General features: G+C 37.9%; 1 protein-coding gene across 1 annotated transcript; it reads right to left on the reverse strand.

Moving 5' to 3' along the window:
* Positions 1–535: 535 nt before the first annotated feature.
* NPHP3 (nephrocystin 3) lies at positions 536–27001 on the reverse strand. The gene is made up of 27 exons (XM_048951290.1): positions 26495–27001; positions 26110–26235; positions 24669–24819; positions 23261–23413; positions 21865–21998; positions 21474–21634; positions 19427–19574; positions 18808–18882; positions 18102–18281; positions 16614–16717; positions 15796–15910; positions 14833–14976; positions 14197–14294; positions 13606–13708; positions 12895–12977; positions 11769–11907; positions 11059–11223; positions 10331–10428; positions 9379–9501; positions 8812–9001; positions 8432–8673; positions 7996–8071; positions 7027–7154; positions 4952–5192; positions 3042–3167; positions 2057–2172; positions 536–1855 (listed from the first exon to the last, which is right to left on the reverse strand). The coding sequence occupies exons 1-27, from the start codon at positions 26840–26842 to the stop codon at positions 1675–1677; spliced, it is 3948 nt and encodes a 1315-aa protein (XP_048807247.1). The 5' UTR covers positions 26843–27001; the 3' UTR covers positions 536–1674.
* Positions 27002–27729: the final 728 nt, after the last annotated feature.

Consider the following 27729-nt stretch of genomic DNA (forward strand, 5'->3'; position numbering starts at 1 on the left):
ACTTGCATATTAAAATCAGAACAGTTAACAGGTAGCTCAGACATCGTTAATTCATGCTATGGGCTTTAAAGAAAGGTACCATCACACCTTAGAACAGTAGGCAACAGAAACAAATAGAAGTTCAGAAGGGTGGAGAGGAGATTTCTTTTTCTTTCTTACTTTGTAGCAATCCTGCAAACATGAGTCTCTAAGGTGGCTGGAATATAGAGGAAAAACTTCCTCTGATTAAAAAGCCTTTTTCTAAAGAGAAAAATGACCAGAGTGCTGTTACAAAGGATCAACCTTGTCTGAAATTCAAGAGCTACTTAACATACTGGCTTGCATGTTTATTCATTGCACGCCAGTTTCATACACACTTCCTTTTGCCCAATATACCAAGCTATGAAAACCTTTCTAAAAGAGCAATCCTTTTTAACTCAATTCCAAACTGGGAAAAATTTACTCTGCAAGTGGAAAAATTAACATGCACTGAATAAAAACAGACTGGGAAATACTTCTTCTGAGTGACTAAGAAATTAAAAGAAAATATAGCAGGTAGATTTAATTAGCATCTTTTTATTGGATGGCAAACTATTTTGTATCAGTAGCTTACACAAGCATTCTTGGATTGCAAAGGATTCAATGAGATTAAAAAATGGAAGTCTATTTAAAGGTTTAACAATAAGGCATCATATCACACTCCTTTTCATTCAGATTCCTCACTGGAAGCGTTTTCACTGAACAACTACAGTTGTTGAATCTGATAAGAGATTTACTTGTATACAGTGATACCTTCAGATACATTTGTTTCCCAAGGAAACCAATTATTTTTGAAGAAGTCTCTTGAATCTGAGTGTATGGGGACTGCTGAATCACGGCCTGAGCCTCTGATTGATCACCTGAGGTGAGCACTGAGTCAGCCATGGGAGCACAGGTGAAGGCAATTCAGCTGTGTGATGGAAGGGGTGGAGCCTGGCTGCACCTCTCCTAGACCCATTTAAGGGCTGACTGCCATGGGGAAGGTCTCTTTCTGGAGATCCACTCCACTGGAGTTTCTCATGTGAGCCCAGGCTAGGGGTGAGTGTACCTATCCTTTCTATTTCCTGCTTTGGTATAACAACATGGTAGCCAAGCTCTCTGTTATAGCCTAGCATCTTATATTCATTAATTGTACACTAAGTTTGCTTAAAGATGAAATTTCCTCGAAGGTAAAACTTTGGGTAAAACAATATTGTGACTTTTTCAAAACTTTTATTGCTTTAGAAACAATTTTACAAGCTTCTGAAGAGGTCAAGAAGGTTGATGAAACAAAAATACACAAATGCACTAAGCCAGGCTGTTACAACACAGAAGTAGGAACTACCATATAAAATATATCCCATTGGTTCAGTTTATCTTGTTATAATCCTGGCACTTAGGCTAAGAGGTATTAAATCTATGTTTTTGGCATTAACTATAGCTTGAGCAAGTACCTTATACACATATCTGCATACAATGGAAGAAACTCACTTTGTAGCACACAGTTCACAAAGTTAACGTGGAAGGATTTCAAGATTAAATATGTTTTCCTGTCATTCATGAAGACAGTCTTAAGTTCCAAAGTAGTAATTTAACCCAGGAAAAATAGGTTTTCTTAATAATTTTATATAAAACAAAACAGCAATAGAAACTACCTTATCTTTGAGCAGGTCTCTATCACCTTTGTCCAGGTTCCAGGAAAATGTTTGGTGACAATGTACTTTTTAAACTGAATGTGTCTCCACTTGATGAGTGTCGAGAAACTGCTTTTCCACCTATCAACAAAGTCTCTGCGTCCTTTATTTCCATGGCTCTTTTGTAAAGTTCAGCTGCCTTCTCAAAATCTCCCCCTTCATAGCTTTGGAGAAGAGTAAAACAAAGATGAAACAAACAGATAAAACTTGGCTCTCAGTTTGTTCACATTGAAATGCACACCATGCAATCAGCAAGTGTAATTAAGACTCCCTACTTTCCTAATACACAAGTCCAGTATATTTCTTTTTTATCTGCTACCCTTCATAGTAACATAATTTTATAGGGCTAAAGCATATAATCTTACCTGAGCACAGCCAAGTTCTTCAGAGTTTCTCCCACGCGAGGATGCATGTGACCAAAGCTGTCTTCATAAATCTTTAATGCACGTTCGTAAAGAGGTAAAGCTTCAGTCTGCTTTTTCTTTAGGTATTAGAAAGTTGTTTGTTATAAAAGTGTATTACTTTTGTTACTGCTTTTTTCCTTACATAGTAGCAACATATCCTGGGTAGAAATTCATGCATATTCAACAACCAGTAAGGTGCTTTGTGTTCTACTGCTGGTAGATGAGGGTGATAATTGAAAATGTTAAAGCCACAAGCTTTCACTTGCAAATGCCATTCCCACTGACCAGTTCCCAGTCAGGTATGGTCCTCCTAGGCAGCCTTGGAAATCTCAATATAGTTACCAAACGCTCTTTAATTTTGCTGAAGCAGCTTTAATCACCGATTAAAACTGATGTGCAGATTGCAAAAACAATACAAGAAACAGCTTGCTCCCATTGACACTAATTAAGGAATTCAGTAATAAGATGATTACGTTTCCTTTAAATCTCATATTAATTGTAAATCAGCTGTAAAGGCTCTCAAATTTTTAGCTACACAGTGTCACAGCTGCTGCAGATGGGCAGTCTTCATTCATGGACACAGATTTCAAAAGCTTATGTTATCCAGTGAGTCAGCAGTGGAGCTGTGCTTCATCATACCACAGTGACTGCCACCGCTAGAAATGCCATCTTCTGCTATTGTCCTATGAAGCATGTGGGTATTTTGAATAATCTACAGAGCATTAGCCCAACTGTCCTCATACAACACCACTCAGCAATTATTCATCCCCTGCATACAGTTCCCTTGTCAAACATCCTTTTTTTTTTTTAAATGAAACCTAAGTAAGTATTTGTAGGTTCTATATAGTTCCCTTATAAATGCAATTACATTACTTTGGTATTAGGTGCATGTCATTAAAAAAACCCACGACAGGAATGCTAAGCACATCAGACATGACAAACTTACCATTTGACAATAAAGAACAGCCAGATTCACCAAAGCTGTTGCTACACTGGGGTGTTTGGGGCCAAACGACTTCTGTCGTATTTCAACAGCTAGTTCATACAGAGGAACAGCCTTGTCAAGCTTTCCCTACAAACAGCACAGCAAAAAAAACAATTCAGTCGTCTCGTATCAAAATGATGAGGGTAAAAATCTATTTTCAACAAAAAGCTTGGACAAGTCTTGCTGTTTCCAGAATAAGGGTTTAACTTTGGTCAATTCACAATGATATTCCACACAGATTATTCTCTGTGAACAGTTATTAAGATTAATTTTCCAAAATACTGAGCATATTCAACTCCAGTTAATGTGTTTGCCAGCTATGTCTGCTGCTTCCTTTTTATTTCACTTTCTTCCACAAAAGTATAATTCAGAGGACTGCTAAAAAGAATTCTCAGTTGTACTTCTCTAAGTAATTTTCTCCATTTGCATTTCCTCATTCTGCCATAAATGAGAGCAGAGACCTTGTTCTTTGATCTAAAGTGCCTAAATTTTACTGACGAGATGGGAATGGGAATGTAGCTGCCTTCAGGTAGGAGCAATTCTCAGTGCTGTTTGCACTGTCCTCTCTGGAACAGCTGTGGTGTTCAATGCCATATCAACAACCCATCACTTCCCATTCACCACACTGAGACTTTGACTTCTAGGCCAATTTCCCTAAAATTCTCCTCTCATATTCTAATCACTATTAATGCAGATTATTTTTTCAGTAAATGTTTTCTTCCCAATTTAATTTACTCATATATTAACCAGATATACTTCAGAAATATGCTCAGATTTTTATTATTATTTTATTATTAATAATAATAATAATTAATAATAATATATAATATATATATAAATTATATGTTATATATATAATAATAATATTAATTAATATTTTATTATTAGCATTCTTCTATTTAATAGCATTGACAAATTGTATAATGGTTCACTGTAATTCCAAAATTCAAATCAAACTTCCTCTTTGTTTTTTTCAAAACATCACTGTGCCATAGACTGAAGACAATCAGTAATAATTCTGGAAAAAAAATATCATAAATAATTGTCATTTTCTGTATCTGTGATACTTGTCCCTTTTCTTCTATCACTCTTCTGTGCCGTTAATTCACCACAAATTTTAATTAATGCAACTTCAAATTAGCAAAGAACTGTTGGATGCAAATATGAGTGCTTTTTCCAGTTTCTAGATGCATCAAAGTTAGAAGCTGAGGTGAGCAGAGAACATAAAATCCAAAACCATTTCATGTACTTACAGTTGGAAATGATGAAACACAGAGAAGTAGAGACTTCTGTTAATGTTTTCCCAGACAATGAATTTTGTGGGGAACTTAATTCTCATCTTTCACTGAATCAATATAAGATTGAAGTGGCTTGGCCACACAGTTTAAGTGCTCGCTCTCTCATGAGCTAGCCTTAAGTAAAGCACTGACTCCATCAGGAATCTTCAAGTTATTGTCACGTTGTCTGTAAAGTTCAACGTACTATCTAAAACACGATTTTTCCATCAAGACATATCTCACTGAACTCTTGTATATGGACGTTGTGTACGAAACAGAACTCAAACACAGCTGGCAAGAGCTTCCCCCACTGCAACAAAAGCATTAGGTTTTAAGCAGATGAGAAATTCTCCATTGTGGTGATGAATACTAGACACTGTAAGACACTGAAGATGTTACTCACAAATAGCTTTCCTTTAAGCAAAGTGTGTCTTGAAATTGTTACTAGGCCTTTTGGAAACAAAGTCCCTCTGACATGCATCTTTTATACATGTGTGTACGTGTATAAGCCCCACTGGTTTTGTATGGAAGACTGACACTGCAAGCCCTTACATTATTTAGGTGATGTGAAGAGGTAGCAGGATTGTTGCTTACCATCTTTTTGTACAGCACTGCCAGGTGTTTCACTGTGTAAGCCAAGGAGGGATGGTCTGGAGCCAGTGCTCTCCTCCTGATGTCCAAGGCTTTTTCATAGAGCTCCTCTGCCTTCTCGTAGTGCTTCTTCTCATTGTACAGGGCTGCCAGGTTGTTCAAAGACTGTGCGCAGTCAGGATGGCTGGGTCCCAGGACTCTTTCTCTCATTTCCAGGGAGCGCTTCAGAAAAAGTTCAGCTGTCCTACAGAAAACATTTGTGGAGCAATATTTTAAAGCTGTTAATGTCTATACAGGCTGATGTGACTGAAACAGAATAAACTCAGTCTCAGAAACTGTAGAAACCATGTAAGCTAGCCCTAAGAAGCAGAGATAATTTACATGTTTCAGGGCAGCACTGAAGTACCTCTGTGAAGAACTGAAAAACCAGTCTAGAAGACTTCAGCAAACATTAAACTAATCCCATAGCTGCTTCATGATCAGGTGATCACATCTATCAATTATAATGAGCTAGATTCTTATAGGAGAATCTATTTGAAAGTGACAACATGGAAAAAAACACTGTGATGCCACCCTTGAAGCATTTTCCAATCAAAAGCATTCATCTCACTAAAATAGTGTGCTACTACTCTATTATGGATTTACAGCACTTCCTCTAACACAAATAATCAGTGATCCCCACGTAATACTGGCAGCATACATTATAATTGGGTTTTTTGTCATCCTGACGTTCACACCAATTTTGTGTGACTCTGGTTCCCATCAGTGTAGTAAATCAGAAAAATTCACATTAGAAAGATATTTATGTAGAACTGTACATACAAATTTGGAGCTCTAACACAGGTGTCAAAAGGTGTTCTCCCTTGCAAGGACCATGGGATGAAGTGTGATACATAGCAACTGCTACTGAAACACACTCTTCTGCTATTGATTTCATTCTAATTGTATCAAATTATCAAGAAATTCAATCTTGGACTCGCAGATTCAGAAGATACACACCAGCCATTAAAATTACTTAAACCTTCACCAGAACAAGGTTTATACTTTCACTCTCATGTGAAACAGCGGAGATGTGTTTACTCTAAAAATTGGCTGCACTGAACTACATTTGAGCAATGTGGAATTTAAAATGATTCTGTATTCTGTATGAGATTAGATAGATACTAGTCCTCTATGATCAGCCAGTTTCATGTGGCTTCATGAGGGTGAAACAAAACAAGCAACAATGAAAAAAGCACCACCTATTTCCAACAGCTGTTACAAATCAGGGCCATCACTGTAAAAATCTCACATTTAACAGAGATGCAGATTCTAAATTAAAATATATTACTGCTGTCTTCCAAGAACCACATGCAATTCAAACACCAAATAGAGGGAGAACATAAAAACATTTTCAGAACTTACTCCTGTGCTTTTGCTGTGAACTTTCCTTTTTTCCTGGAAAGATTCAGCTCAGGAGAGCAGGACATAAGGTGACTCTACATTTCACTCATAACACACACTTCTAGGCTACTTTGTGGGCCAAAGAAATCTCTAACCATGTGATGAGAACTGCACTGCACATGCCACTCTCCTTCATCAACACCCCTGCTTATCTCTACTTGCATTTAGAGAGCAGTTGTGCTGCTCCATCTTCCCCTTTGCCCTTAAAAGACCTGAGGATAACACGCACTGTGAATAAATATTTAACTCGTGATTTCTTGTGATAGTGATAAGTGATGTGAAAAACAACAATCCTTATGTTCAAGAATGAACGCTACAAAGGACAGTGACAAAATTCTGTGAGAGGGTGTATATTTTGAGAGAGAACTGGTACTTGCAAATCTGGCTAGTTAATTTTAATCATGAAACATCAGTTCTGAATGCAGGAAATACATCACTTGTTAATACAAGTTAGCAGCATCAAGACTATAAAACATGAGTGAATTTCACAGTAAACAAAAACAGAATGAACCACAGGCATCACCACAATGCACGTCTGACCAGGTCTCTACATTTAATATTAGTTCTCCACACTTTGCTTCCATGTGTGATCTACAAGAACGCTCAGTGGAGGTGTCACAAAGAACACAACTTACTCAAGATTATTTTGCAGGTAATAAAGGACTCCCAGCTCATTGAGGGTTCGAGCATTGTCTGGTGTATCCTTGCCCAGTGTGAGCTCTTCCAGTTGCAGGGCTCTTTGACGTAGAAGAGCAAAGCCACACTACAGCAAAACACAAGGTAAGTCAACCATCACTACTTTCAAAGCTTGTTACTGAAGACAGAAAATTAGAAGACTCAAGTTTTACACCAAAGGAGCAAAACAATTCTACTTAATTCCTGTTCAATGGCATCCTGCTTACTTACAATCTAATGGTAATTTCACCAAACATGTTTCCAGGAAATTTAAGTTACTGTGCTGTACTACAGCTCTCTTTTTTCCTATATCATACATACTGATTTATTTAAACTCCACAGTTCAAATAACCAATTCAGATGGAATTCCTAAGTTTATAAACTTAAAAAGATAATGCCAACCACCTATCCTAAATGCCATTTCTTTAAAGTATAACTTGAGGCTTCACGTGGATCTCAGCCGCCAAAAAACACGCAGCTTAAAAACATGCAGCTGACATAGAAAGAAAAAAAAAAAAAAGAAACAGAAAAGAAAAAAAGAAAAAACCTCAACGTGGCACACAATTCTGTTACTGGGATTATCCACTGCTGTAAGGATTCTATTCCATAGTATCTGTAGGATAAAGGCCTCTGTTATCTCTGGAGAATACCGTTCTCCGTTGCTGTTTTGACAGCTAATTCTATCAGCAATAATTCTGCACTCCTAAAATGTATATACCCACTCCTTTCTTTTCTACTTCTCAGCTCCATACCAGCTGTTCTGATTCATCTCCACTTCCAGAGTAGTTTAAGGGCAGTTACCAAAGCCACTGCTAGGCCCCTCACTACTATGCCTTCAATTATCAAAAGCATTCGAGCATCAGATTTTGCAGGCACACTTATCATCTGTTTAACAGAGCATTCCTTCTAAACATCAACCATTTCCTTACCAGACTGCCTTTTCGTCTTGCTGCTTTTTGGCGTATTTTGAAGGACTTTTTCCTCAACTGCTCAGCTTGTTCATATCTAAAAACAGTTATTTACAGCGTTAGGAGAATGCCAAATGTAGCTGGGTGTTCTGAAAAGCTTTTAAGTTATTTAAGTGCATAAGGAGAACTTAAGAATGTTGAAAAAAACTTTATCTTTTTGTTCAAGATAAAGACAATCCAAAATGCCTTGGGCCAGACAGCGCTCCTCCTTCATCTCTGACTTATTAGAAGTCAGAGCAGTTGACCTCTACTGGGTGGCCTGCTACAGGAATACAGAGGATATGCTTGTTGTTGAACTTAGGAAACTCTAAAAAAGAACTATAGAAACAGCCTGGCTTCAGGAAGAAAATATCTGCAAAAAAAATATCTGCAGAAAAACCAGCATTGTCAATCTTACTTGTTCTGCTTTTGGTACAACATGGCAAGAGCATCGAGTTCCCGGGCTACCCGAGGATGTTCAGCTCCATAAGCATTTTCAGAGATTTCCAGGGCCTGTTTATACAGCTGTTCCGCGTTCCCAAACTTCTTCCACTGAACATAAACTCCCGCCAACTGGTGAAGTGACTGTGCCACCCTTGGGTGGTCTGGATCCAGCGCAGTCTCTCGAATCTCCAGAGACCTCTGCAAAGGAGCTACAGCCTGTAACAGCGAGGTTCAGAATATGAACAGCAGGCAACATCTTGGACGCTACGATATTTTAACAACTGCAACAGAAGGCACACGATCAGCTCTGCTCAATTTCCCTCCTTGCTGTTACAAGTCTCTAAATGTACTCACCTGACTGAGAAGACCTAGGTCCTTAAGAAACCGTCCCAGGGTCTCATAAAGATCAGCCAGGCAGATCATACTTTCCTCTCCCTCACAGCTTTTTTCATATTCTTTCAGAGAGTCAAAATACTCAGCTGCCATAGAGCTCTTATCTTTCCCAACCAGCTGCCAGTAACTCAGCAATTCTGCAAAATGTCCCCTGTTTTAACAAGGAAATAAGAAGCTCATCTTATCTCTGACACCTCTCTTCAGATTGATGCTAGGTTAGAAGAATAGGGCCATATGAATGAGTTTTCTCTTTATGCTACAATCTGTTGAGACTGCTGCTGTTTAATAGTACTATTTACACCTTTATCAAAGCCCCAGAAATGAAAAAATACATGATTTACATGAGAGCTGGATCACCAGTGCATTGCCATTTCAGCTTCTACTATTTAAGCTCCTTAAATCTATATCTATCATTTTCTGATTTATACTTTAAAGTAAATGATTATCAAATACTTCATATTTTATGTGCTTGATTAAAAAAAACCACTGAAATGTTTATACCCCTCAAAACAGCGGCTAACTTTGTACCTTTTGTAAAGGTTCTGGGATACAAAGAGATTCAAAAGACACTTGTGTAGCTTTTGTTTGTCACCCTGCTGTTGGAAGAGCCAGGGAAGTTCATCTGCACTTCTCCAAGTCACTCGGTCTCGACTATTGAAAGAAAAGCCACAAAAATATTAATAGAGAGACCTAACACTACTCATCAGTGTGATGTGAAAAAAGGCAAATATACATGTACCGTGCCTGAAGGTTTAAATAGACAAACTGCTATGAGACCTATGTGCTCTTTTCTCACATCTTCATTCCACTGTTACCTGACAGAGCCCTGGAACCCCCAAGAAATCACAGGAAGCTTTTCCTCTCTCTCACATGGGCTAATCTGGATCTGCCAGCCTAACTGTAGCCCAGAAAATACTGACCCTTTATGCCTCCTCTCCCTGGTACACTGTGGCCCTGTAGGTTAGCTGCTACCCAACTCATGCTCTGAGCAGCAGCACTCCACAGCTGGGACACTGACCAAGGACTGTAAATGCAAACCCATTTTCAGTATAGGCATCAACTTGTAGCCTTTCTGGTATACTATTGGACCTCCTCTTATGTATGTGCTATTGCTTGCTGAATACAAAGTCTCTTTTCTCTTCAAGTTCCAAAAAACCTCAAATTTCCTAGCATTCACTAGTCGTTAAAAACCTACATGGGGTCAGTTATCACAAAATAACAGAAGCATTATATATTCACACCACAGATTATCACATGGTAACTTCTTTTCATGTATATTTCCCACTACTGTCCTCAATCTTTTCCAAGATTGAAAAGCAATATATCAATAACAAACAGGACAAATGACAACAAGGGTTTTCTAGGGTTATTTTGCAGCAATTATTTACAATCTGAGTACAAAAAAACATAATAAAGAAAAAATTATATCCAGAAGGCATAAAGCCTGTGGTTCAGCACATCTTGAGGAATTACAATCTACCTTAGCTGCATGGTGAAATAGTCCACAAGTTTTTGTCTGTAGGCTGAAATAACATTCAGACCTTCTTCCATATACTCTAATTTCACCATCTCCCAAGCCTGAAAGAGAATATAATTGAGAGAAGGAGTATTTGTTAAATACAAATGACATACAGAGAACTACAAAAGAATTTACTTAATCAAACAAGTCTCATGTTGCAAAATCTTCCTCCAAAGGCACTACAAATGTTGTCGTGCAGTACAGCATAGACCTGGCTATCCAGATAACATTCCCTTCTCCTTCAATTCATCTTGTTGTTATGGAACCAGTGCTTTCTAAGACACGCTGAGTTAACATCTAATAGTCAGAAATTTCTGAATGCTTGAAATGCCAGCTTTTCAACTGCTGAACAATACTGACCACCAGTGGTAACACAGCTCTAGTAGCTTTCAAAGTAGTTCTAGCATCAGGAAAGAAGTTAAGGAAAATTGAATGAGCAAACACAGACATTAATAACTGTGTTATTAATAACAACAGAACAGCAGGGTTTAAGGGTGTCACAGGGCAAATGAACAGCTTAAATTTCAAGAAAAAAAAAGTAATTCTGAGTGTAACTAGGTATAAAGTTGACATAAATAGACTGAAACGTCTTTCCTATCTACCACAGTGCAGTCAAGACCAAAATCTGGACAAAAGCTTTTGCATTGGCAGAATTTCAATTTCACGTGTTTAGAACTAAAAAAAGTTACCTGGAGATGCTGGAACTTCAGCAAACCACAGCCATATGTCAGCATACACATTTTGTGCAGGCTGTGAACGAGTGAGGCTAGCACTGCAGAAGACAGCTCAGGATACAGTTCCATCAGCTCAGATTCACTCACACCATTGTGGCTAACACCAATGACACACAGTATCTATGTAAAGCAGAAACAGAATCATAGAATCATAGAATGGCCTGGGTTGAAAAGGACTTTAATCCAAGTAAAATACACTGAAGGTGCTGCAAGAACCAAAGAACTTCTTGCAACTGTCAAGTATCATGTCCTAATTAAAAAATGAAAGTTAAACAGAACGAAGAAATTCTGTAGAGTCAGGAAGATGAATAAGAAATCAAACATACCTTGCCCTACATTCACAGAACATCACGTTTTGATTAGACTTACTGTGCTTAACCCTTTGGTCAAGCTATAAAAGGAAATGTTGATTCCACATCACATCTTAGTGGAGAAGTTTGGTTTTGCTCTGTGAGATAATGATTTACCTCACATTCAACACAGAGAAGTCGTATGTTAAATAATAGTTAAAATTAGATTAATAAAATTTCCTGTCTATAGTTAATAATGCAACATTCCCTGAATTACACATTTGAACATATGTAAATTAGTATTTACTTTTAATTTAACAATAAATCCTTAGAGGAAACAATATACATTTCCTATATAGATCAGCCACTGCTTACCTCTCTCAAAAGACTTTTTTCCTTATCACTGCACAACGATTCTTGAATTGATCTCAGAACAAGCCTGTACAGGGACACTGTGTCTTGGCATTGGAAACATCGTTGAAGGGTTTCATCAATATTTCCTGCACTTCCAACACTGAGAAGATGGACAAAAAGAAAGTGGTTTAGCATATTACATTTGGCTGAGCAAAACAAACAAAATTCCAAAAAGATCTACCTCAAAAATGCTCTGAATTTCTATTGAGTTCAAAAGGCTCACAGTACCTGGCAAGATTAAAAGCAGAAGAGCTAAAATTCCTGAAGCCACCTATTTGATTTCTCTTGAGTAACTGCAACATTTTTATTTCCAAGAAAAGGTATGTTGCTGTGTTCTTTCCTCCAGCAAGAGCACAGACTAAGAACATCAGACTGGATGAAGATAAAACCACATGCTGCTGTTTCTACTAATGCATTTACAAGGCATGTTTTCAAGAGCAATTAAGCATTCCAGAACATAAAACAGCAACAAAAAGAAAGAAAGAAAATCACTCACCCAGAGTAAATTAGAATCAAATCTCTAAATTATAAATGGGGCTTTCTCAACAAGATGAAGTCTAGGTTAATAATAAACCAATGCACTTGGACATATTTTGTTGCACAAGAAGGAAGACTAATTTTCTCCACAGCAGGAATTAGACAGTAAAATATCGTGTGTGGGATGTTAAACTAAACAAACACTGAACTCTATTTTAGCCTTAAAATCTATGAGGCAAGCTATCTAGTGCATCAGTAAATATAACAGACCTGAATTAAACCATTTAACAAAACAATAACATTCTCCAAATGCCACTAAAAGGCATTAAGGTAATTGCCATATCTAGAAACTAAAGGAACAAAACAAGGAAAGAAAAACAGAAGGATACGTTCAGATTCACTTAGTATCAAAATGGCAGAGATTATATACCCCCATTTAGTCCCACTGCATTTCCAATCAGTGACATGGGAAAACTTCAGACACTGTTCTGCTGTATTTTCTTAGCAGGATTAATTCTGTATTAAATGACTGTTTTTCAAAATGCTCACAAATCTACTCACAACCTTCTAACCCAGCACTGACCGTAACTGCAGGATCATCTGTACCTACCGAGCAATGGTTTTGCCCAAAAGAGTGACATACAAAGCATTGCAAGTTGTGGCAGAACGACAATGTCTCTCAAGCTTCTTCTCCTGTAAGATTTTAAAAAAAAAACCTCTGTGAGCTAAGATAAATCAGTCACACCAATAAGTAGTTCATATTTTGACAAGAAAATAGGAGTTTCAGATACATTTCTATTTATAACATTTGAAGAGTATGACATGAAACTAGTGCCCAAAATACTGGGTTGTTTTTCTAGATATCAGAACATGCAAGTTAAAGTTTCCCTTCTAGTTTAGGATTAGAACAGTTAGGATCTAATCACTGCATCTCTAAGGATGAGGATTACCTCACAGAATCAATCTCCAAGGCAAAGGGGTGAAATAATTTTTCCACACTTAGTCAATCACAGTTACATTATTATGCAATACTAAACCTTTTGTGAGTCTAAAATGAAAGAACATGTTTACAGCAATATGTGCACCATACAGTTTTCCAGTTAATAATTTACACTGTTCCATCTGTGCTTTGATGCTATGAGCCATGAGGTTAAAAAAAACCAAAACCATTAAAAAAAAACACCTCAAACTGCATTCTGTTTTGAGCAGTATTACTTAGCTAAATATATTACTTTCTTTTGGCAGCTGTACTTATTTCATCTTTCCATGTTTTCATCAGAAGTTTTACTAAAGTATTTTCAAAGAACTACAAAAGACTTACCTGCTCTTTAGTCAATTTAACATTCACAGAGCTACATTCTGCACTAATGAGAGCTTTAACATCTTTGGAATTCAGTGGATCAAGATGAAGAGTAGGCCACAACCTTCAGTAAAAGAGAATGAAATTATACTCAGACCTGATTAGATGGCATATAAAGAGTGGGAAATAAAGTACATCAAAGTTCCATAGTTTTTAATGATGGATATCAAATCAGTAATTGAACTTACTCCCTGCCACTAAGAAATTCTAATGATCACTGGCCAAATTTCCACTTTTTTTTTCCTGGATCTACATCACAGTATTGTGGTTCCTAATATACACGTGGCTGTGTTTAGTATATCTTCCCATACAGTCACACGGATAAATCCCTCAGAATAAAACAAAAATCTGCTTTCGTAACAAATAAAACTGTCCTTACTGCAGTTACCGTTGAAAAGCTTCCATTATACTCAACAGTTGCAAAACCTTACCTATTGATTACAATTCCAGGCCTTAATAAATCTGAGCAATTTGCTCTTCAACTAGTAACTTGAATTTAAAACAACTACTTTAAGACATGCTACTTTGAAACACCTCATAAACATAACATACCTCCAAGCCTGTGGACACGTTTCTACGTTCACTGATACGATCACTCTCACGTTCACTGGCAGTGGATCTATCAGCCATTTCATATGCTTTTCAGCTTGCTTAAAAACAAATTTTGATCACTGAATACAAATGATCAAAACAAATGCCAGAAGTTGATAGGTTTCATTCATTACACAGCTCAGAGAATGGAGTCTTGAGTTCTCCAATGCAGAGCTACAAATTGTTCATGATCTGAATCTTGAAACACTACTAAATGATCCAGTGATATCTGCGTGCCTCAACATTACATAAAGTAGATAGAACACCACCGTTAACACGTTTACTTTGAAGACTGGGCTACTTGAGTGCCCAGGAAATAGTTCATAATGAAGAACTTATACATAAATATAAATATATCTGGGCTGCTCAAAAACGAAGGTGTTAAAAAGGTAATAACAAAGCAAAAAAAACCCTGCAAATCTAATCTATAAAACTGAAGACTATTTTACTTCATCTGCACTTCCCGCAAATTACTTTAAATGTGCTCATTACACTAAAGAAAACATTTATGTTTCTGCTATGCAGATATAGCTGAACCTATAGCAATAGTCAAAGTTTCTTTTGGAAAGACAAATGCTAAGCATTCTGCAAATATACCTGTATTTGGTCAATAGAATCGATAATTATAATTATGCTGCCTTGATGACGAGCAGAAAGTTTCTCCAGCCAGCGGGGAAATTCTTCCAGAAGTTTAGCTGGATCCAAGGTCAGAGGTGACACTAACCAAGAATGTTGCATAAGCTGCAGAATTATAAACAAACATAATAAATTTTACCTTAAAAGTCAACTATAAAAGTTGAATAAAGATCCACAGACACAAAAGAAAAAAGTTATGTAGTGTTGGGGTAATTCCAGTCAAGTTCACATAGGATTCTCTTCTTCTAGTTTATATAGAACACACAAAATTTATTGAATTCATTATATAATTCTATAAGGAGAACTTGTGTTTACACAATGGACAAGGGATCTGGAGACTTAAAAGGACTTCAAAGTTGCACAGTTAAATAAGGTGGACTTCTAAAATACATGAGAAAATTGCAAGAAGCACACAATTTGTTTCATTTTCCTAAAGGTTTTATTACTTTTTTTTGCCACCATATGAAGGAAATAAGAGTTCAGACCCTGGCACAAAAATACTTTTCATTTATTTCCCAAACATCTAACACAATTAAAAAATAATTGGACATAGAAGAGATACTGGTCTAAGAACAGAACAGTGCCACCTGGCAAATCTAGCCTCAGATTCCCACAAACATGTAAGAGATACTATCTGCTTCTCTGGCAGAATGGCAGAAAAATTTGGAAGAAGCTTATATGGCTTTATAAGCTATCAGTATTTGTCACTGGAAGTGTAACTATTACAAATATCCCAAAGATACAATTTAAGAGATCTTCATTCCATGCGTAGTTTCAATTTCCCCCCCTTCTATAACGTCTTACACTTTCATTGCTCTTGATGGATGTAGAAGAACCTGGAGAAACGTTCCATTTGATCTACACACAGACACTGGCACTTAGCAGTGAATCAGGCAAAGCAGAGTATGTAATAATACAGCATACCTTTAAAGTAAGGCGTTTAATTATTAATGCAGATTCTGAACTGGTAGACATGGGCCTCCCAACAAAGTGATAAAGAATCAGAGTGTTTGGTGAATGCTTCTGTTGCAAGTGAATCCTACAGAGAGAAGTAAAAAACAACAATGAAACAATGACAACAAAAACACAAAAAAAAACACCTACTCATAACAGTCTATTTTTGCAAATGTAACTTAATAATTATGAGTTTTGCCAAAAGGAGGTAGAATGTCTGAGCTAGAGGCGTTCAGTGTTTATCTAACAAAATGTCAAATGTTTTCTGACGTATAAATGAACCTTTTATGTCTGTTTTCACTTTTGCTCCACCCAGAACCAGTGGCCATTAACATCTACCCTTTGTAGCACTGGATATTCACATGATACTGAGCTTTTTAGAAGTAATGGCACTATCAATTTATTTTATGACAGAAAATCTCACTATAACCTGAAGTGACTGTAAAATGTATTGCTATGATAAATTATTTGCTCTCATCTTTCATTTATTTGAGTGAAAAAGACTCCAAAGGACTGCTTTAGGTAGAAGAGAAGGGCAACACTACAGAAACCACCTATGTATGCTGCACAAGGACAGATAACATCAGAGCTTTGCAAGCATTTCCGCTTTACCTCTTATCAAATTGATACAATATTTTAAATGTAATGGCAACATTTTTCTTGAATTTCATCAAAAACGACAAAAAAGATAAAAGAAAAATAGGAAAAAAGAGAAAGGGGAAGGACAAGGAAAAGTTGAATTTAAAAAAAGTAACACTTTATTTATTTTTTTTTTTTAATTACAGTACCATTTTGACAAAAGGAGAGATTTCCCAGAACCTGGTCCTCCTGATACAAGCAGAGGTGGAATTGGTGCTGGTGCTGCTATTAGGTCATTTAGACGTTCAAAATACTATAAAAAAGAAATAACCATTGTAAACATTCTGCTGTTTGAGAATGAAACATATTGCTTGTTACTGTACACCATCCAAAGACTACACTTATGTGCAAGTTTATTAAGATAGAGAAATAAATACTAAAATATAGCAAATGCAAAAGGAAATAACATCTATAATGAAATCTCAAATCACAAGGTCTATAATCTCTTGAATAAAGTGTAAAGTACATGCACATTTTTTTCAAAGCCTGATATATTAAGCACTTCCAGTGCTAATAAACTGAACTGGAATTAATATACCAAAGCAATTGGGTACTATGTTCACTAAGGCTTTTTTCCCCTCTCCACGTCTCAACTACTCCTCTGTATTGGATACCTTAACCAGGACAAAGCCTTCAAAGTTTGCATCTGGCATGAGATTATGAAGCCACTAAGCAGACAAAAGTAATGTTTTCTTTCACACATGGAAGACCAACAACATTATGGCAGAGTTCAGGATGATTTAATAGCAAAACAAAATGAAATGCCCTTATTTCACTTCAAAGAAATATTCTGTCTGCAAATAAGAAGTAGAAGCACATTAAGATACATATATATGTTTCCTTTTAATATTCTATTATTTACTGTTCTGGTATGTAGTAAAATTAGCTTCATCCTCCAATTCACTGCCAATAAATGAACAGCAAAGTAAAAGAATAAACAGTACTAGTAAAATTGGGATCCTAATTTATAATAACACAGAAACTGCATCCTTACACTACATCACAGCATCAAAGAATGTTGCCCATATCAGATGTGACATCACTTTCCATGAATTTAATGCTTTTACTTTCTACGTTTTATTATACTTCCCCTTCCCCTGCATATATCTGCTCTTAACACCTTCATATTGAAACACTTTAAAATATTATTTCCAATAACAGGGTAGTACCAAGTCATTCAGTACCTCTTTACCTTTAAATTTACGTTATTTTCAAATACCTCTGCTTGTACAATGAGATGAAATCTTTGCATTAGCCATCTGCAAAAAGCCTGACTCCAGATGTCAAGATAGAGCTCCAATTTCCTTCAAAAAAGACATTCCGAGCTTTTCCTGATTGATATTCAAAGCTAAAAGGAGGACACTCAATTTCTGGCACATCATTCTAGTGCTTTTCCCCAGTGTAGAAACAACAACTGCTTCTTCATCAATGCCATTCAACAACAGGCAAACTGGCATCTCTCCCAGAAAATAAATATGCCATCTATATAAGACATATGGCTTCTCCTGGCCTAAGGAGTAGCAGCCACAAAGATGCTCTCAGACACAACTTCTTCAGTAGAACTACATCTTGCCTCACAAGAGAGGGAAATGAGTGATGGCTTCCTCTGCATCCATATACATTTCCAGTGTACCTACTTTCTCAAATCCCAGTTCACATGTTGAATTAGAGGCTTGCTGAAAAGCTTCCATCTGTTCCTGTTCATCATGTGCATCCCACAGTACATCACCAAAAACTTCTTCTTCAGGAGCAGTGGATTCTTCTTTATTACCCAAATCTTTGCCTTCCAGTTCTGTCATTTCACAGCCCAATATATCCTGAGTGAAACAGAATAATGTGGAAACAACCACAACTATAATTTTTAGAAGTATAGATACTTACAGTGTAACTTTCAATGCCAGGGTGTATGAGTGCTACTCTATTAACATCAGTGTGCTCATTTCCTTTCACACTGGCAGGGACTGTAACTGAACAGGCTACTACATGAATCAATCACAGGTCTCTATAAACTAATTTCACTCTTCTGCTAGTGGAAGCACTACACAACAAGGATGGTTAAGGAGAGAACGGACTATGCAATCTTTCCATGATTGGAAACATCACATTAACAGAGAATTTAGTCCAATGCTCAACCCCTCAACCACATTATTCCTGCTTCTTTGCATAAAGATATTGCTTAGTTTTGTATTTTTTGTTTTTCCATTCCAAGTTTTCCTGGACTAGTGGTGTAACACAAAAAGAACACCTGAATTACACTGAATCAGCATATCACAATCACATTGACAGCATCTGAGATCATAAATCTGAGTAGGAAAAGAAGCTGCAAAGCATGAGGTACCCCACCTGTTTAATTATCTTCTCCACACAAGTATAGATCTCATACGTTCCTTCCTCCACGTCTCCCACATGATCAATCATCTGAAAAAATAAATGAAGGATGAAGTAACCCTGAATCCAATTGGGATCAACATTCAGGACTTAAAATATTCCACAACATATTTAAACTCAATTCTGTTGTACTCCTCAGGTAGGTCTCACTTTGCTTAAGCATTTAAAACTTTGGCATTCAGTCTCAGCTGTCCTCAACAGTCCTCTCTACAGAGGGAGATCATCTATTCTGAGATGCAAAGAATCTCTCTGGAGGTACACGCATGTCTTCAGTGGCTGCAGAGGGACCTTAGTTAAATACCTTTGCCTTTTACATGGCTAAACAAAGATGAGAAATTCCATCCCTACAGTACAGGAATTTTTTTCAGTAAAACTGCAGTGGGTTTTCTTTCCCCTGACAATGAAAATTTCATAATCTTCATAAATTTCAGATTCAATTCCTTCTCATATAATGAGTATCCAGAGCAATGAGTGTAATGTAATTTCTCTGAATTTCTTAGACTACTAACATTTGATCTTATTCATCGCAGGAAAGTAAGCCTTTTAAAATTTAACAGCATTTGAAATATCATACCTTTGCTTTGTTCACATAAGAAATTTGCTCAATTAACTGCTGCACTGAGTCTGAGCTGACTCTGTCATCACCCATTCTGTGGTAAATCAGACGGGGTTTTTCTTCTGGATTTTTCAAGAAGGCTTCTTCACAGTCTTCCAACAAACAACTAGATTGGAAATCAGCATTCTTGTGCTATATTACACTGCTGTAGTAAATAGCTCAATCAACACAAGATCCGAAGATGGGTTTCACTGCAAAATCTAATTCAAAAGTCATATCTATTTACAACAAGGATAACCAAATGTTTCATCTGAGAACTTAAGATAAATCCAGAAGCAAAGAGCATGTAAAAGAGAAATTCATGCTACTTGTACTACAAATACGAAAACTTTATTAATTTTTATGGTCAATGCTCTGTAAATTAGAAGAATATCTTCCCATCATACCAAAATGCAGAGTGAAAAATAATTGCTCTGTATGGAAACAAAATTGATTCACACATGATTAACAAATACCATATATGCCATGCAATCACCTCTCTGAAGTATCTGTCTTATTCCTTGAAGAAGGAATACACGTTATAAGGAACAGTCCATTAGCATTTGTAAGATGTAGGGTAGTCCCTTAGCTAATCTCCAAAGCACTTAGTATGTGTGAAGGAATTGATACCATGGATATCAAACTGAGCAATCTACTCCTGTTCCACAACTGCGTAACCTGGGGATGCTGACAGTAGCAGACAGGATTTCTCAAGTATTATTTTCTTCATATGAGCACTATGAGTTTCATCAGAGATTTTGTAAGAGAAATAAGTGAATATTGCTGGCAGAAATACTCTCCTGTGTTGTTGATGTGTTTTGCTGTTTCCTTGTTTTTTTGTTTGTTTGGGGCTTTTTGGGGGGGGGGGAAGGAATTAATTGTGACATGTGTATGTAAAGCTGGGTTATTTGGCAGCAGTGCTCTCCTGGGGGGCAATGGCCTCTCAGCAGCTGACACTTTCTCAGAGAACAAACATGGCAGCTGCAGCCTGACTTCTATATGAAAACAAAGAAAATAATCTGTGGTACCTGGCTGTTCCCTCATGCACTCGACTACTGTAAATCTGAGCTACTATTGTCTTAAGCCAGTTTTTAGTTCTCTGGGGAAAGATGTTTTACTTACAGAACCAGCAGGTCTAGTTAATACAAGATACCTCCAATAATGCAACAGCTGTGAAATCTTCAGCTTCAAGATCTGTCCCTGATCTGAAACTTGATGCATATCACTACTTACAGATTTTTGCTTCCATACTGCGTTTTGGAATGATTATTCCATGAACTTTAATATTATGTTTTCTAATCCTTTTTTATCTCTTTTTCAGCAAAATTTATTCTCTTTTCTCCCAAACCATGAAAACCAAATTTTCTGCCCAAAATTCCCAAATACACAACAGAAATAAATAGTTCTAATACAATTCTAAGAATATTTTCAGTTCAGTGTTTTTCATTTAATGAGTTATGTTTCATCTAGAAGATTAGGCAAATACAACAAAACACTGAAAAAATGGAACATGCTGCATCACCATTTGCCTTAAAACACTGTAAGTTCAGTAAGACCATTTGTAGAGAGCTGGTGCATGGTACTGCACAGAAGAGCTGTGAAATCAGACCAGAAAGAAGCTGAAGACAAAGATTATAGAGGACAGACAAAAAGCAAAAACAAAATACTATGGGCAGGTGTAAGGATAGATAAGCAAATGAAAAACACTGAAGACATTCATGCCAGCCACTTTGAATTCCTAAGATTTCAGCAACATGCTTGGCAGAATCTCTTCTTGGAAAGCAAAATATTTCCTAATTACAAAGACATGTTTCATGCTGTATTTTAACAGAATCTACAGATACAGGAAAAAGTAAATGACAACAAAGCTGATACGTTCTTTTAACTGTTTGCACCAGTAAATATCACTCAGAAGATGCTATCTCAGGAAACGTACTCAATAAAGTATCACAGACATTTTAATAAGCTATGCACTCTCCATAAGTTACCAGTTTCCATTTGCTTTCCCAGCCTAAAAAACACTTACCTTGGCAAAGTCAGATGTAGGAGCAAAATGACTAATGAACTTTTTTCAATTTCCCATTTTCGTACTTCTTTAAAATGATTTTCATTTTCTGCTGGAAAATGAACAACTTGAAAGAAGTAGCCCATTGTTTCACAGATTCTTTGAAGTTTTGGTGAGTAGTTCTGAAAGCAAATTTGAATAACTGCTTTATTTCTGTATCTGTACAGTGTTAAGGACCTCCTAGATAAATCTCATTATTTTTCTTCTATATAATTTCTTCCCCTGAAGTCCTTGACAAAAGACTTGCTCTGAATTCACGGAACTCAACATAGTTACCAAAGCTCTTAAAAAATATTAGAGACATTTCTGAATAAGTATCACAGAGGAAACAAAAAGTTTGTCAGGTACTCACTCTAATGAAGATTTCCACTTCTGGTTGAGTCTCATTAGTGCTAATAATAAAACATCTCACAGTGTTACTCCACAGAGAGTGGGAAAACAGAGGAGTAACCTGTAATATACTGGCAACAGCAGCATCCCAGTCATCTGCCAATAAAAAAATGAAGTCAGGAGATCTCCATATCTGAGTATGCTGGATAATGGATAAGTAATCATCTCTTAACATTATTAATACTACATTTAATTTCAAATAGTAAAAACCTTTTTACACTTATTTTCATTTCAAAAAAAATGAATTTAGAGACCACGTATAATCTGATAGCACCATACAATTTGATAATATGGCAAAGCAGTATTTTAAAACATATAGGTATTGTAAGGATATTTCAAACAGCACTGACGAAACGTGTGCACAAAAATCATGTTGATGATTGCAAAATAAATGAAAGTATGCAGGAAGTATTACAAACCTCCATAACCAAACAACTACTTTTTTTCTTTCTGATCTGCACACATTTCAATGAGACCACGCCAGTCAATGAAGGTGAAACACAGAAGCACCTCTTCTTGAGACAGAGTGCACAGCAGAGTTCTCTGTTTGTACTACATGCCAATTCACTACAGCAGTAACTAACTTTAAAACTTTCCTAAGTTCTTCATTTTGTGGTTCATCATTCTTTCAAGCTTGAAATACATCCCCCTTTCAGTACCAAATGGCTCAGTGGAAAGATTAGTACAGGAAGCTGGAGCTATCACAGAGCAGACTCTCCCCTCCCACCCTGTAAGCAAAAACTTCTGAATCAGAGCCTTAAGGACTGAAGAAAAAAGGGAGGAACTGCCATGCAGGAAGGGTTCCAGGGCCAACAGTGAGGAAAAAGAGAGCAGTGGAAGGCAATTTGCAAGAGGCAATATGGGAAACAAAGTTAAAAAGTAACAATTATTGTTAACAAAATATCTAACACTGATTCATATAACAATGTATCCTTGTCACCACATCGCATTTCAATGAATTGAACCCTAAGAAGAATCAGAAACTATGCAAATGAGAATATGAGAAAAAGGGAATACACTTTATGCTAACACCAACGTAACAGTCAGGAAGTTGAGAATTTTAACCAAAATGGAAAAAAAGAGCCACAGTCAATACTGGAAGAGATAACTGTCTTCCTTAATCTACATGAGGAATGGTTTTGGTTTTTTCACAACTGGGAGCTGTTCACTACTATTTGCTAAACTCAATACTGCACATACCATAGCTACCAAATATATCAAACACAACTTGGCATGTACACAGATTCCTTCTGTTGTTACAAAGAAGTATCTCAGTTCTTCCATCAAATTATGTAGGAATGGATACAAAAATGACATAAATACATACTGTCCCAATAATATAGTTCCCCATTACTTACCCCTGTTTATATTTGCAAATGGTCCCTCAACATCAATAGAGCTGTGAGCAAATTCAGGCCCCCTGAAAGACTGCTGAAGTTGCATCATACTGCCCATGGATGGCTCACTTCCCAAGGCTCCTCCATTCCAATATTCAGATTGAGCCCCAGCAGCTAAAAATTGGGAGGGGGAAAAAAACACCAAAAAACAAACAAATAAACAAACCAAAACCCCCTTCATTGTCCCTAAACAGGGCAAATTATCAGCCTTAAATATTTGAGCTGATATCACCTGTCACAAGCTACTGAACGTAATTCTTTCTCCTTTAGCAGTTTTGCTCTCACCTCTGTATGCAGCAAATAAAAAATGCTAATCTGAAGTTACTAGGAAGCCATACTAGTGAAGGGTGAGGTTATTTGCTGTTGCTTGTTATTACATGGATTGCTCACATCAGTTGGGTTCAAATGCTGTCCTGGATTACAAATCATGAAAACTGTTTACAGTATTGATGCAGCCATTTGCTCACATCACAAAACTGACAGCTTTTGTTTAGGAATGTCCCAGAACTAAAACAACACAAAGGGGCTCTAGGTCAGGACTGAAATACATCTTCTGTGTTTTGTGAGACAGCATTCACAGCATCTCTTTGTAATATGTACGCATTACACTTCTGTCAAACTGTATCAACTCCCAAGACATCAAATATTCTTTAATGAAGGTAAACAGAAAATGGAATAAGACTTAAGAAAAATATAAGGGAAGTGTGAATTCAAAAACGAATGTAAGACAAAAGGCAGAAACAAACACCTGTACCGCCATGGTTCATCAAATGGACAACAGGCATGCAAAGAGCCTTCCTGTGTTAGCAGGTATCTCTTATGGCGTGTATGACGTTTTGTCTTCTGTTTCATTAAGTTTGCTAGGGTTTCCCTTTCAAAAAATTCTCCAGCAAAACTGCTCTTTTGATTAGATCACGTTTGTTAAACAGCTAGCTCTGCTACTTGGAAAAATACAGCAGCTGAGACTGGCACATTTCATCACAGATTTACAGACTGAAAGTCAACCCAAGATTCCCTCTGGTTTCAACTGTACTCTTTTGGATCCTCTAGAACATAATCTCCCAGATCTAGATTAAGAAAACTCAGAAGAAAGCTCAGAATAGACTGGAAACTCAGAATTGTTCATAGAACAATTTTATTTTCTTGACAGTGTTATATTTCCTTCATTGATTCATGTCTGAGACCAGAAAACTGGGGCTTCCATAATATAAACTATATATGCAAAGTCAGCTCCTTTAATTCTTTACAATATTTTTTGTTGCTTTTCAGGCTGGATTAATAAGCAGAAGATAATTTTTTGCCTTCTGTTCCACTATTCACAGACTTTCAGTCACATTACAACACTAAATACTGGGGATGAAATTCTCACCTGTGACATCTGTACAGTTGTCATCAGAATCAGACTCTTCAGGATCAAACACCTGGATTCCTTGGGCCTGGAGTCTCTGAAGTTTTGCTTCTAGGTCCCGTTTGGCCCTCAGCAAGTCCTGAATCTCATTTTCTTTTGTTTCCCTAAAAATCTACAGGTGGGAAAAAAAAAAAAAAAAAAAAAAAAAAAAAAAAAAAAAAAAAAACCTAAATTTGAAATACAAACCATTATCTTTTGAAATATAATATCAGATTCCTCAATCCCTATTACATACTTTCAACTGTAAAGATAAGATTCTAGTACTCATTTAGCAGGGAAAAAAAAAAAAAAAAAAGCAGGATGATGTGAACAAAAACCAATCAGAAGCCTATAAATGAGCAAAAAAAGAGTTAAAAATTATCTGACATGAAAATTTTACCATTTTAAAGCTTAGCATACTATTCTGAATGTTAAGAGTCCACATTAGTATGGGAAGTTCATTAAAAATGAGAAGCATTTTTCCTGACCTTTTAAATTAAGTGTCTTCTGAAATCAATGCATGTGGTAATTTCCTTCAAATTAACTTTCCTTCCTCTTTTACTTTTCCATGTATTTTTAACATTTACATATAATCTTGTATTTAGTTTTGACTATAGTGGCAATTTAAATTTCCTAAAATAGAAAGCAATTGAGTATTCCAGATGTCCTATTTTAAAATATTACCATCACAAAAAGAAGGAAACAAGAAACTAGATTTAGATAGAATGAGATTAAATCCTCTTCCAGTCTCATTTTCTTAAATGAAGTCAAAAACAGTTCTTTTTATGTATCTGCTAAATATGAACACCTGCTATAACTAAAGATACAAAGAATCTTGAAAACAATGCAAAACTGAGGTCTGTTTCCCTGTGATAGGTGGTGGATGTACCGTCATAAGCAGTAAAGGAAAAGCAGAAGTATCAGTTTGACTTTTCCTCAAAGCAGTACAAATGCTTTTCTCTTCAATGGTCTCTCATACTTTAGCAGCCAAGAGAGATGCACCAATATACACCTCAATGTGAGTTCGAATTCTTACATTGCTAAATATAAGTAGATTCAGAAACAAATGTCTGTGTTTCTTCAGCATGTGCCAATTTGAGGCCCACATTTTCCTGTCACTCTTGGGTATGAAAGTTGCAAGAATCTGTGTTGGAATAACACAGGAATTTAGTTTAGGACATATCTCTGCATAATTTACTTTAGTATTTTAAAAGCTGTTTTCTGCTTTTTCTCTTAATCTTACGGAGAAGTTTTGGTAGGATTGTCTGGAAGGAAATAATCAGCTGCAACCACAATACTGCAATCATTTTAGGGCAGGTCTTCATGAACACTGTTTTAAAGATATTCCTTTAGGGAATGAGTCTAAGTGTCAACTTTATTGACTTTTGATCATTTTCCCAAGAAAAGGAAAGTCAGGCCATACCTTGAACTGCCTTTTGACCTTGTCTCGATCATGTTCAAACGTGGCGGCTCTCTCCATGGCTTGGTATTTAGCTTCTAACGCGCTTTCTTTCTCTCTAAGTATTTTCTGGTAAGTCTTCTGAAGCGCCTGAAAAGATCGAATACACCATTTTACCGAGAGAATAGCAATAAACGGTTTTAGCTCACTTTCCAGCTAGTAAACTCCACATCTCGATCCAGTGCTACCCCGCAACTCTCCTTACTCCAAGGAGATGCCAAGCCATGCCCAGAGAGAGGCACGACGGCTCCCAGCCCAGCTCAGGGACGCGCGACGAGCCATCCACAGGCTCTCACCTTCCCGCCACAACCCTCCACGAGAGCAGGACAGACCCAGAGGCTGCAAATACCTGCAGCTCCGCGCGCAGCCGCTTGTTCTCCCTGTCCAGCTTGGCCTCCTTCTTCACCATGGAGGCCACCTCGTTGTTCTTGCTGACGCGGAAGATCTCATACTCTTTCTTCAGACGCTCGTACTCGGCCACGCACTCCAGCTCCTGCACCGAGGCCGTGGACTTGAAGCTGGCCCCGATCAGGCCGCCGGGCCGCGAAGCGCCGACGCGCCGCAGGGAGCCGCGGAGCAGCCGGGCCTTGGGCTTCACCTCCACCGGGATCTCGCAGGCCTCGCCGCCGCCGTACGTGTCCTCGATCACCTCCCCGACCCCGCCCGCCGGGCTCACCAGCGACGACGCCGTCCCCATGGCTGCGGGGGCCGTCGCGGCGGTGGGGGGGTAGCGCCCAGGGAAGGTGCCCGACGGCGGGGCCGCGCCCCGGGCCGTCCGCTCGCTCCCTGTCCCGCCCTGGCCGCCGCCCCTCAGTGCTCCCCCGGCCCGGGGCCGTGGCTCGCTGCTGGCGGCCGGACGAGGAAGGGAGGGCGGGAGGAAGCCGCCTCCCTCTTTCCCTCCCTCCCGCCCCGTCCCGCTCGCTGGCGGCCGCGGGGGGAGCGGGAGCCTTCCCTGAGGGAAGGAGAAGGGCTGAGACGCGGCGGGAGAGGGCGTGGAGGCTGACAGGGACGGTGCGGCGGCCGACGGGAGCGGGAATCTGCTCCTCTGAGACTGTGTAGGTGATTTTTAGGTGCTGCTTTAGGGGAAAAAAAAGAGCTAAACTGAGATATAACAGAGGAGACAAGCCTAATGTATGTGTTTATAAAAGGATGAGGCACTGTGGGGAACTATCTATCTTTCACCACCTGAAAATAGTGACCTTTGAATCACAGAACCATTATGGCCGGAAAAAAACCTCTAAGATCATCTAGTCCAACCCATCCCCATCACTCCACTGCCCACATCCCTCAGGGCCACATCCACACGGCTCTTCAACACCTCCAGGGACAGTGACTGCACCACCTCCCTGGGCAGCCTGTGCCACTGCTCTTTCTCAGAGTAAATTCTTCCTCATATCCAACCTGAACCTCCCCTGGAGCAACTCGAGGCCATTCCATTGTTGTTACTTGGGAACAGAGTCCAATCCCCACCTCACCATAGCCTCCTTTCAGGCAGCTGTAGAGAGCGATCAGGTCTCCCCTGAGCCTCCTCCAGACTGAACAATCCCAGCTCCGTCAGCTGCTCCAAATAAAATTTGCGCTCCA

This window comes from Lagopus muta, chromosome 7, assembly GCF_023343835.1.
Source record: "Lagopus muta isolate bLagMut1 chromosome 7, bLagMut1 primary, whole genome shotgun sequence".
Taxonomy (NCBI): Eukaryota; Metazoa; Chordata; class Aves; order Galliformes; family Phasianidae; genus Lagopus; species Lagopus muta.

Coding starts and splice junctions, on each gene's coding strand:
- NPHP3 (XM_048951290.1), bottom strand. CDS start 26,842: ATGGGGACGGCGTCGTCGCTGGTGAGCCCGGCGGGCGGGGTCGGGGAG. Junction 9,502..10,330: donor TATTTCACCATGCAGCTAAG/GTAGATTGTAAT, acceptor TTCTTTCAATAG/TCGAGACCGAGTGACTTGGA. Junction 5,193..7,026: donor TACCTGCAAAATAATCTTGA/GTAAGTTGTGTT, acceptor TGTTTTCTGTAG/GACAGCTGAACTTTTTCTGA.